Genomic DNA, 12,899 nt, shown 5'->3' on the forward strand with positions numbered 1-12,899 from the left:
AGAAATGAAATATTTATATCATCAGGTAGCCCTTGTATTCACAGATGTTGATATCATCCACAACTAGGAGGTATTATAGAAATAACTATTTTATAAAATCATTTGGCTTATTATAACCTTACTGGCTTACTTTGAGCCAGATTTTTGCTTACTAAGAAACATGGGTGATACACAATATTGTTATGTTCACTTTATGTTAATTTAAGCCTTCTGTAAAAAACAAGCTTTGTATGTAATCTGCCATTTGGAGCCATGTGTTGAAGTTAAGAGTATTATGTAAAATACAGTTCAAGCTGTCTTTCTCAGTCCATTTTGCTGGAAGAATGAAGAAAGGTCAAAATCTTGGGTTGGACAGCAGAAGCAAAGATAGTATAACCTGAACAAATCCAGTGGGTTAGAATGTTACTAGGTCTGTACTGAAAGTACAGAACTTAAAACATTTCTTGGTATGCTGGTTATAGGTCAAAAGCTTAAGGACAATCTAAAATAAGCCAATCAGTTATACTCTTAACTTTACATTAATATATATGTAATATAAAAAATCCAAACAGCACACACACACACCCCATGTAAAACATTGCTTTAAGTTTTAATGTTTATTTCCCCAAGACAGCCTAGCCTGCATTCTACTTGGATAAATTTTACAAGCTAGTTTTCTGCTGCTTCTAGTTTTAAACTTTAACCATGTTTCTGATGACAAGGAATGCTGCAAAAATACTCTAGTTCAACAAAGAGTTATGATCACAAAATAATTTTTATCCATTCTACAGTGTTTCAGAATTACCAGTTGATTTTTAAACACAAAGTAGATATAGATGCTAATGGTGGCTAATCTGGTATGTTTCTTATAGCAAACTGTTGTTCATGCAACACTTGTGCTCAAAGGGGAAGGCACAGGATTTCCTACAATGAGCCACCTTATAAAGAGTTCTTTTTGTACAAATTAATTTATGTCACATTTAATTTAGTGTGCATAACCTCAAAACTGAGGTATTATTCCAATTTATAAAAACCACTTGCATAACTTTTATGCAAGTTTTAAAAATACAAAGTTTTCTCCCTAAAGTGGCTCAAAATAGATTGTTCATGGCTGCCTACATCTAAGATAAAAAGATTCTAAAACAATTGAACAGATTAGGCATATTATTAAAGGTGTTCAAACCATTACTTGATTTGTACATCTACTCAAACCTCTTCATCGGTCTTTATTCAGCAGTACATATGCACCAAATTCCATTTTAGAAGTTTCCATATCATTTTCATAGAAAACAAAGTTTGAAAACAAGTAACATTTAAACACAGCACGGTATTCTACCACAACTGAAACTTTTTTCTTCTTCTTCTTTACAGGACTCAACAAAATCTAAAAATGAACTATGCTGTAGATTTACCTCATGCAAAGATCTTTATGTTATCTCTGAAAATGAAAAGGATGGCTTTTTAAAGCACATTTTACTGTTTTATACTATTATGGTAACTTGTGTACTGCAACACAGTCTATTTTGAGGGAAATTTATGATTTTTTTCATGCAAAAATCTACACAAATTAGTTTTGATGATATGGAAAGCTTTTCATAGCATCAAACATTCATCTGGTGCAAATGCACAGGGAAACCTTCCTGAAAAGTTTTCTGACTTGAGAAGCAACTAAAAAGCCATACTAGGTAAATAAAAACTAAAAAGAAAAAAAAGAGGGGTAGGTGGGAAAAGGGAAGAGGGGGAATAGAAAACACAGGCTGCAGAGTAAACCAATGTCTGCTGCTAAACCGGTCTTTGTTTTCATGTCCAGTGTACATTAACACTTATGATCTCACTTTGATGATTTACTAGGTTTGTTATCAGCCCCCTGAAGGCGAATCAAGCTTGCATGCGTTCACATACAGCACCACAACCATACTCTCGTACACAGTCACTCCAGGGCTAGGAGTCTGCTTCATGAGTGAAGAGCCCTAGATTTGAAAGATGAACCTGACTCCCTATCACTGAGCCAGACATTCATTCAACATTGTCCATTCACACATTGCTTCATAGCAAGGCCTGGGCTCGTTTTCCTTTGACTTATATGGGCATCATATCCTCTTTTATGCTTACAAGGCTTAAAGATGACAGTACTGCACTTTCCCCTCAATTGATACAGAGTAAGTCAATGTTCCTTCTCAGGCACGGAAGATCTGTGACCTGTAGCCCTTTTTACTTTGAACAACCTAAATAAGCATTCATGTAAAGTTTTCGTTACATTTTGCCACTCATTCTCACTCGCACCCACTCGCCATCTTGACCTCATTTGGGCATTTTCTGTGATTCCAAATGAAATCTTCACATTTTCTTTCCCGATTTAATGCAGCAGCAGATCCCATGAGCCAAGCTTGATGGATCAAACCTTTTTATATATATGTATATATATATATATATCTCAGTGCTGCATTGTACCTAACTTCCACAACATCTTTCTAAAACTGGAACCCTTCTGTTGGTACATTGGCAGATGAATTGAAACCAAATGTTCCACCTTGTATTGCCTCTGGAACAAGGCTAGGATCTTCATCAATCTAAAGGAAAAGAAAAAGCAAGTGATAATTAGTTTTAAAGGTTATATAAATAGCATTATAGAAATATTCTTATTTCCCATAAAAGAAGTATGAGAGAGCTGATGAGAGCAAACACTGTCCTATCATCTCTTTAGAAAGCTGAAACATTTTGGGGTGTCTTGGTGGCTCAGTAGGTTGAGCGCCCAACTCCTGATTTTGGCTCAGGTGATGACCTCATGGTTCGTGGGATCAAGCTCTGCTTGGGACTGTCTCTGCCCCTCCCCTGCTCCCACATGTACACACACTCTCTCAAAATAAATAACTTAAGAAAAAAAAGAAAAAAAAGAAAGCATTAACATTGTGTAAAGGCTTTTCCTTAAGGGACATCAGTGTGAGAAAACTTAAGAGAATGTGCAAGATAGGTATTTTCCAAAAGAGTGAAATACAAGGAAGAAATTAAAGATTGTCTTTTAAATCTCAAACTGAGATGTAGAATTTCCCTTTTACCTGGACAGGTAAAAGTTGATGACTCAATTAAAAAAATTAATGCTATCACTTTTGGAGAGTAAATGTAATCTTTAGTTACTTTTTTACTAGCAGTTGGAGATAAATGACACAGGCTTAAAACAATAACAGCTATGCTATAATGAAAAAATAGTATTCTATATGCTCTATAGCTGAAGGTTCTTTTTTGAAATACCACAAAATCATTGATCTACAGTGTAGTTCCTATAAATATGCAGTTCATCTGAATTATTCTTTTAACAATTTAAGAGAGTAACAAATAACTTCATGTTGAGGTATTAGAAATCATTAAGATCATGTGTATATCTACTTGCAAATTAGGACCTCCAAAAATCCAATTCTAAGACATGTGATACAGAATACCCTTAAGAGAGTATGTTTTTCAGGATTTTATTTCTAATTTATTTAATTGGCATTATATTCTAAACGGAACTTAACTGGATGATCTGTAGGTAAATAGTCTATACATTTTCTTTTCCAGTATTGTTTTTGTCAGGTTAATGTTCAAACCACATACACTTTTTTTTTTTAAATTTCTGAGAGAGAGAGACAGTGTGAGCAGGGGAGGGTCAGAGAGAGGGAGATACAGAATATGAAGCAGGCTTCAGGCTCTGAGCTAGCTGTTAGCATACAGCCCGACATGGGGCTCAAACCCACAAACCGTGAGATCATGACCTGAGCTGAAGTTGGACACTCAACTGACTGAGCCGCCCAGGTGCCCCTCAAACCATATACACTTAACAAAATGCTTAATAACACTGAAATTTTTTTTTTTTGATAATGTTTAAAAGTTTGGGGTATATGACTTATTCTTTGAAAAGTTGAGAATCATCAAAAGATATTCACTGGTGGCTGTATCTAACTAAAAATTTCAAAGGAACAACTGCTTTTAGATTTATTTTTCCAAAGAGGCAGTACTGAAAATAAGTTAATACTTTAATTTCATCTACCATATACTGGCAATATGAAGATACTTTTGTATACTACACCTTACATTATATAGTAACTTAATTTTCTTAATGACTTATTGTTCCCATTTTATCTGTCCTCATATTTATTTTTGGTCACCTACTAAAAATAACAGTGACAATATCTTTAAGTATGGACTAATTATTGTCTTAATGATTATAGAATATAATAGTGTCACTGTTTTGCTTATAAACATGTTATGCTGTTACCTATCTATAAGAATAACAAGTGAAAATAAATTCTGACTTGTCCAATGTCAAAAAAAATCCTTATCATAACTCAATAGCAAAAAGACAACTCAATTAAAAAATGGGCAAAAGACCTGAACAGACATTTCTCCAAAAGAATTATAAAAGGTGAACAGGTACATGAAAAGATGCTCAATATCACTAGTAATAAGGACAATGCAAATTAAGACCACCATGAGGTATTACCTCACATCCATTAAAATAGTCATCACAAAAAAGACAAGAGTTAACAACAAATGCTGGTGTGGATATGGAAAAAGGAAAACCTTATGCACTGTTGGTGGGCCTATAAACTGGTATAGCCACTATGGAAAACTGTATGGAGGATTCCCTCCCTGCAAAATTAAAAAAAGAACTACCATATGATTCAGCAATTTCACTTCTAGGAATATATTCAAAGAAAATGAAAACACCATCTCGAAAAGACATCTTCACCCCCATGTTCACAGCATATTATGTAAAACAGCCAAGGCATGGAAATAATCTAAATGTCCACCAACAGATGAAGGGATAAAGAAAATGTGTTATATATACACAACGGAGTATTATTCAGACTAAAAGGAAACCCTGACATTTGCAATAACATGTATAAACACTGAGGGCATTTAATGCTAAGTAAAATAAATTGACAAAGACAAATATTGTATGCCTAACTTATATGTGGAATCTAACAAAACAAAAAACAAGCTCACAGAAAAGATCAAACTTGTGGTTACCAAAGGTGGAGGGTGGAGGAAGAGAAATGTGGACGAAGGTAGTTGAAAGGTACAAACTTCCAGTTATTAGATTAAAAAAAAAAAAAAAGATACTTTACAAGCAAACCTTTCTGCATTACTACAAAATAAAAACACCTCATTCTATTTTTAACTATTAATGGCAATAAATTTGTGAAAAAAATAGAAAAAATTTCTTATCTTTTTTTGCTCTTAGAACTAGTACACTTTAAAATATTAAAATATTTATGTTTCTGAAAGTGACATTGCTACCACATACTTAATCCCATTCCAAAAAAGTTTATACATGTATGACCTAGTTTACTATATTACTTCTAGATTTATGTTTATACATAAAACTAAGAAAACTATAAAGTTATTAAATACATCGTCTGAAGAGAAGAACTGGTCAATGATCTCATAGGCCAATTTGTAGATGTCTTCATTTTCATGATTTTGAAGCTGTTCAATTTTCTCCAGTCCTGCAATAAATTTTATGAAGTTAAACAATGGTAGTATTTAAAACGCAATAATAAAAAATTACATCACTGCTGGGATCACATAATCTCAAGTTTTGGACAGCAAATCTATGATTTTTAGGAATCTATTGTAAAGGTGGATCTTAAAAATAAAAAGGTTTATGCACAAAGATGCAGCATATTTTTCTTAACAACCTGAGTGTTTAAATGCAGTATATGTGTAAGCAAGAAAAGGGACACCTCTATTCAGCAGAATACTACATAACCAGTATTTATAAGGAATAACAAGATGGATTGCTTTTGTTTGTTACAGGTTAAAAGCAGATTCTTCCTACTTCCTAGCCTCTGTCAAGTTTTTCTAAGGAGTATGTATAAAAACAATGAAAATACTTGTGATTAATAAATATGAATGTTAAGACATCTGTTAAGCATTATAGAAAATGATCAAGATCAACCACAGTATTTAAGGGGAAGGGGAATTTTTCCCTATAAACATTAGTGAGTTTATTAAATCATAGGCAGAAACATTTGTTTTTACAGGAGTTTTGATTTTAAGGCTTCTGAAATAAAGTGAAATTGCCCTTTCATGAGTGTTTTTCCTTTATTCCTTACATGGCAGAAGTTGTTTTGGGCTTATTTCTCTCACTCTACACAACACTTAGTGGGACTGCCCTTCCAGTAAAAAAGAATTTAGGCAGGGGGCCTGGCTGGCTCAGTCAGTATAGCATGAGACTCGATCCCAGGGTTGTGGGTTCAAGCCTCACTGCTTATGTATAAAATCTTAAAAAAAAAAAAAATCTGAAAACAATTTATCTACTAAGATAGGTGAGGACTTGCAAATCTACAACTTCATTTCTTTTCTAAGCTTTAAATGTACAGAATTAGGGGTGCCTGGGTGGCTCGGTCGGTTAAGCTTCCGACTTTGGCTCAAGTCATGATCTCGCGGTTTGTGGATTTGAGCCCCGTAACACTCCTAACCCCGNCTCCATCTCCCATTCCTAACTTGATAGTTAGGCATTATTTTTCTGTTGCTATATTTGTCACTTTCGTAACTTTAAAAGTGCTTTTCTTATTAAATTGACTTTCAAACCTCTGTCCACTAAGCAAACTAAAGATTTGGTTCTCTACTCTTATAGTTACTTCTCCTTTCATTTACTTCTCAACTTGTTAGAAATGCTTTTCCTTTTATGCTTATCCAGGTTGGTAACATTTACATTTTGTTCCACAGCTACATTTGAGACTTCCTGTCCTATCTAAATGGCAATTCTAAGAGCTGAAAGCCAAGACATGCTGTTTACATTCTGGGTGGCTCTGGCACATAGTCACATTTGGGGACTATCATCCTATAGAATAAAGAATCTGCTGTGCTACTGGAGGTTCTGTAAAACTGCAGAGGCCTGATGATTGGCTCTATCTACAGCCTTATCTTTAGGCATTGTCTACCCCGTACTTTGTGATTCAGCAACACTGAACTACTTATAATTTGCTGAATGCTAGGTCTCACCTCAGACTTTGCTCATGGTGTTATCTCTGCCTGGAACACCTTTCATCCCTTTTTACTTTATTAATCCTTATTCATCTCTCAAAATCCAGCTCAGGTGTCACTTCCTGCTTCTTCCAGGATGGATAAGGTATTTCATTTTGTTGTACATTTCTATTAGGGTAATTAGCACATTAAATCAGTTCATATTTATCTTCATGACTAGACTATATGCCTTGAGGGTAAGGACTGTGTCTTGTTTACCACTGTTTTCCCAATACCTTAGCACAGTGCCTGTTCAATGAATGGCAGCAATTCAATTACCTAAGCATATGCAAGAAGCTGAGCAGGACTGTACATATAGAATATAGTATTTACTTGATTATCTAAGAAAAATACAGAAGTGCTACATTAGTCAGAAAACAAAAGTAGTTACAAAAAAAACATTAAAATGTGAAGTAATAGCCTATAACTTACCTCCACATTCTTCTATAAGATTGGCTATGGTTTCTGCCTCATCTTCAGCCATTTTTAATATATTACTTAGTCCATCAAGTACTACTTGCACAACTTGTGCATCTTTTACAGTCAGCAAGTTGCAAAAAGGTGGAATAACATTTTGTTGGATTAGATAGGCCACCTAAAGAATAAAAACACCATGACATAGTAATATGTGAACTTTGTGTACCAAATGATCTCAATGAAGTAATTTTGACTTTAAAATTTTGAGTAGGAAACATGACCTCATCTTTCAGGTTATGTTAGACTACACTAGACTATTTTATGACTTTCTTGTTGGATGATTTTATTATTAGATTCTGTCTCTTTTAAATGTAGTGTTTACTTTTCTTGAGCTTAGAAAAGAAGTGAAAATGAAGGAATCACTCAGCTTCATATGAAACATGTGCCATAAGGAGTACTTTCTTCAAAACCTCTTTCCTCCCCTTTAAGATTAAGAAATTACAAAATTTGATAAGAGGAAAAATGGCATTTTTTTTAAAGATACAATTGTTCACTGTTAGAGTATTCAATGTGAGAGTGCTATAACATTTAGTACCCTAATACCCACTTTCAATTCACTATTCAATTGGTTCTATTCAATTTTCATAATATTTTTCCATTATTTTTTATTTTGTTATGCTGTTATCTCCATGCACTATACTTATATTCTGCTCTAGATTCCTTGTTCACCACCAGTCTACAGGTCATGTGTGACAATTATCAGGTTATTGTGTATCAGCTCTAAACTTACCCTTTTTACCTATCTGTAAAATTTATCTGAAACCTTTAAAGCTCATTTTCTTCTGTTAGTTTCACACAGTATTTATCTCTGTCACCCACACAACTCCAGAATGAGTGCATCTTTAAATTTTATACCCTAGGCACCTCACATTCCTTTCCCTAATTCCTAGTCTCAGCCTTTTAGTTTTGGTTAGTTCCTTGCCTTCCTTGCTTTGTGTGCTGCTGATAAATTTTTGTTGTTTGCTTTCCTGTTGTTGATGTTCACTTGTTAGGAGAATCTGTGAAGTTGTTTCAGTCTGTCCTATTAACCTAAAAAGTCCTATTCTTCCCTAATATGGTTTAAAAAATAAAAAAACAAATACAATCTTGACTACACGTGCTTTGACCTTACCATGGATTACAAAATTCTTGCAGGCTAAGATTGTATAAAGGGAACACTTCTAATCTATGAAATATAACTAAAGGAAGTCAAGGTGACACTTTTATAAGGGGTGAAAAAAAATCACACAATGCCTTTTATCTTGCTATTATTTTAAATTATGATTTAACTGAAATCTAAATCTTAGAATTATGTGTACTGTTACTTTACCAGTTTTGAGAAATAAGAGCTGAACTTACTTGATCTTTCCTTCCACTAATTGTTAAGTTACTTATGGCCCAAGCAGCTTCTTTCTGAGTGCCAAAATCCCCCTGTAAAATCAAAGGATACAAACTGCAATTTAGGATACACTGGGAAAAAATGCAGTCTGAAATTATTTTCAAGTGTTTCTATCCCCAGGTTTTCCTCTAGACTTTCTATATGCATAAATAAATCTTAAAAGAATTTTTTAATGTTTATTTTTGAGAGAGAGAGAGAACATAAGGAGGGGAGGAGCAGAGAGAGAAGGGTACAGAGGATCCAAAGCAGGCTCCAAGGCTGATAGCAGAGGAGCCAATGAGGGGCTCAAACTGACGAACCTGGAGATCATGACCTGAGCCGAGGTCAGGTACTTAACCGACTAAGCCACACAGGCACCCCCATAATTTTCACTTAGGAAAAGCTTTTGAATTCAATTTGCCCTAAACAAATGCAGACTCCCTTTTGCAGTCTCTCTTGGCAACAAAACTGACTTGATATTACTGTCAATGATAAAAAGGAGGGGAATGTACATTTCACTTTAATCAAAGAAATGTCAAGTTAAATTATCTTTTTAAACAGTTTTTAAAAAAAAATTTTTTTTTTTAATGTTTTATTTATTTCTAGGAGAGAGAGAGAGAGACAGCGTGAGCAGGGGAGGGTCAGAGAGAGAGGGAGTCACAGACTGAAATAGGCTCCAGGCTCTGAGCTGGCAGTCAGCACAGAGCCCGACGCGGGGCTAACCCACGAACTGCGAGATCATGACCCAAGCGAAAGTCGGACGCTTAACCGGCTAAGCCACCCAGGCGCCCCTAAAAAATAATTTAAATTTAAAAAATAAATAATATACTTAGTAATACATTTAATAATATGAGGTTCTCATAGGTGAGAACCTTTGAGAATTTACCAAGAAAATAATTTAAAACCAAATAATATTATGTATCTTTCTATCTATAGATTATATTAGAAGCACAATCTAATCAAAAAATAAAAGCAAAATTCTCAACAGTGAAATAAATAACTAATTACAATACATCTGAATGGAATAATAACCAGTTGTTAACTATAAGGAAGACTAAGCGGGGCGTCTGGGTGACTCAGTCGGTTATATGTCCGACTTTGGCTCAGGTCATGATCTTGTGGTTCCTGAGTTCGAGCCAAGTGTGAGTTTGAGCCCCACACTGGGCTCTGGGCTGACAGCTCAGAGCCTACAGCCTGCTTCAGATTCTGTGTCTCTCTGTCTGCTCCTCCCCCACCTGTGCTCTGTCTCTCTCAAAAATAAACATTAAAAATTAAAAAAAAAAAAAAAGACTAGCAATCTGGAAAAATGCTTTTAATTAAGAAAAAACTTATGTAAATATGAGGAATAAAAATTAAAGTTGCAGTGGGATATTTTTATACACTGGACTGATAAAATCCATATATCTGTCAGTGGTAGGAGTGTAAAATGGTACAATCTTTACAGAGAGGGATGAGTATTATATAGCAAAATTTACAGGTCTATCTGTAATTCTAGGAATCCCTAGTAAAAAATTGAAAAAACCTTAATCTTAGAAACATCTCAAATATCATAAAATACTAAGTTGACTGAATATAGTACATTCATATAATGGAGTACGATATATAGGCACAAAAAAGAATTAAAGAAGCTCTCTATATAATGCTCTGGGATCTGATCTGTAGAATACATCAATACCATCTGTGTAAGAAAGGGGGGAATAAGCAAATTTATAGGCATTTGCTTATATTTAAAAAGAAACAATGGAAGAGCAACCCCAAAAATAATAAAGATGATTATCTATAAAAGGAAGAATATATGAAAGAACTGGAAATTAGACTTTTGCGTATATACTATTAAAATAAGGCATAGTTTTTTTTTACCTGGAAACTATATAACCATTTGCTCTATATAACCAAAAAAACCCTAAACAAAGAAAAATAACAAATAATCCAGGGAAGATCTGGAGAAAAAAATGAACTATTTTCCAAAGAAGACACACAGATGGCTAACAGACACATTAAAAGATGCTCAACATCACTCATCATCAGGGAAATACAAATTAAAACTACAATGAGATACCACCTCGCATCTGTCAGAATGGCTAAAATTAACAACTCGGGAAACAATAAGATGTTGGCGAGGATGCAGAAAAAGGGGAACACTTCTGTACTGCTGGTGGGAATGCAAACTGGTGCAGCCACTCAGTGCAGAGATTCCTCAAAAAATTAAAAATAGAACTACCCTACAACTCAGCAATTGCACTACTAGGTATTTATCCAAATCAAATAGTGATTTGAAGGGGCACATGCACGCCAATGTTTATAGCAGCACTATCAACAATAGCCAAAGTTTGGAAAGAGCCCAAATGTCAATCGCCTGACAAACAGATAAAGATGTGGTGTATATATATATATATATATATGTAATAAAATGTTACTCAGCTATCAAAAAGAATGAGATCTTGCCATCTGCAACAACACGGATGGATCTACTAGAGTGTATTATGCTAAGCAAAATAAGTCAGGCAGAGAAAGATAAAAATATGATTTCACTCATGTGGAATTTAAGAAATAAAACAGATGAACATAGGGGAAGGGAAGGAAAAGTAAGATAAAAACAAAGAGGTGGCAAACTGTAAGAGAATCTTTAATATAGAGAACAAACTGATGGTTGCTGGAGGGGAATGGGTGGAGTTAAATGGGTGATGGACATTAAAGAGGACGCTTGTTGGTATAAGCACTGGGGTGTCATATGTAAGTGATAAATCACTAAATTCTATTCCTGAAATCAGTATTACACTATATGTTAACTAACTTAGATTTAAAACAAACTGCTTCTCAGATGCACTCTATAAACAAGACAAAACCAACAGAAATAAATAATCTGTATATCATCATGTTGGTGACTTAGCCACACATGCAAAAATTATTTCAAGTGACATATTATTTTTAAGTATATCATTGATGGAAAATATCTTAAAGACAAAAAAATCATCAAGGAAATCTTGGAAGTGGAGTAGTCATATTGTTCATGGCAATGTGATTTTGTAATTTGGTAAATTTTAAGATTCCAGCATAAAAAAGATAAAAATATAAAATCAAAGAAGAGAAAATAAAAACACTGTTTATCCTAAACATCCATTAATATCTGATGGTTTTCTTTCATTCATGATTTGCTTATGAATCCTCATGTTTACAAAATTACTATATATTTCCTTTCTTTTTTTTTTTTTTTAAAGTAGGCTCCACATTCAATGTGGGGCTTAAACTCACAACCCTCGTATCAAGAGTCATATGCTCCATTGACTGAGCCAGTCAATAGGCACCCCTATTTTCTACTTGAGAAAAAAACAAAACAAAACAAAAAACCCCGCCAAACCAAAAAACCCAAAACCCCACCCCTGAAAACCCCAGAACCCCATGATTACCTATTTTGTTCACTTAGACCTAAAAACAATAACCTTGTAGCAGTGATCATCTTTAGGACCTGAACTATGATCCTTAAATACTATCTGCTACCTAAAAGGGTGTCTTGGAGAGTCTACATCAGAAAATACACAAAATGATGGGGCGCCTGGGTGGCTTAGTCAGTTAAGCGTCCGACTTTCGCTTGGGTCATGATCTCGCGGTTCGTGGGTTCGAGCCCCGCGTCGGGCTCTGTGCTGACTGCCAGCTCAGAGCCTGGAGCCTGTTTCGGAGTCTGTGTCTCCCTCTCTCTCTGACCCTCCCCTGCTCACACTGTCTCTCTCTCTCTCTCCTAGAAATAAATAAAAATATAAAAAAAAAAAAGAAAATACACAAAATGAGCTTGAGAATCATGTCATGTTCAAAGGGTAGGAAGCTCTCAAAGACTACTGAGGAGATGTAAAAAAGACACAGGCACTAAATTTAAGAGGTTCCCATTGGTCAGGGACAATTTGAGTGTTAAAAAAATAATAACTACAAATGGACTAAAACTTACAATATATATATAAAATCCATACTTTCCTAAGGACACCAAAAACCCCACCCTAGTCAACTTTTGAGACTGTTAGGGAACCACGTTATTCTAAAAACTGAGTGACAATGAGAATTTATCTTGTCTTTTTTATATGAAATA

The 12,899-nt window shown here is 34.5% G+C and overlaps 1 protein-coding gene across 2 annotated transcripts in view; it reads right to left on the reverse strand.

The window, feature by feature from the left end:
• Window positions 1-570: 570 nt before the first annotated feature.
• Window positions 571-12,899, reverse strand: part of KPNA4 (karyopherin subunit alpha 4) — a 70,780-nt gene continuing 58,451 nt past the window's right edge. For both annotated transcript variants that reach the window (XM_077770534.1, XM_077770535.1), the window contains exons 14-17: window positions 8,803-8,874; window positions 7,420-7,582; window positions 5,371-5,465; window positions 571-2,549 (exon numbers count right to left, since the gene is read on the reverse strand). In XM_077770534.1, coding sequence (XP_077626660.1) covers window positions 2,451-2,549; window positions 5,371-5,465; window positions 7,420-7,582; window positions 8,803-8,874 — 429 coding nt within the window. In that variant the 3' untranslated portion in view covers window positions 571-2,450. The remainder of the gene's footprint in view (window positions 2,550-5,370; window positions 5,466-7,419; window positions 7,583-8,802; window positions 8,875-12,899) is intronic.

The sequence above is a fragment of the Crocuta crocuta genome, unplaced genomic scaffold (genome assembly GCF_008692635.1).
Source record: "Crocuta crocuta isolate KB4526 unplaced genomic scaffold, BGI_CrCroc_1.0 scaffold226, whole genome shotgun sequence".
NCBI classification, from domain to species: Eukaryota; Metazoa; Chordata; class Mammalia; order Carnivora; family Hyaenidae; genus Crocuta; species Crocuta crocuta.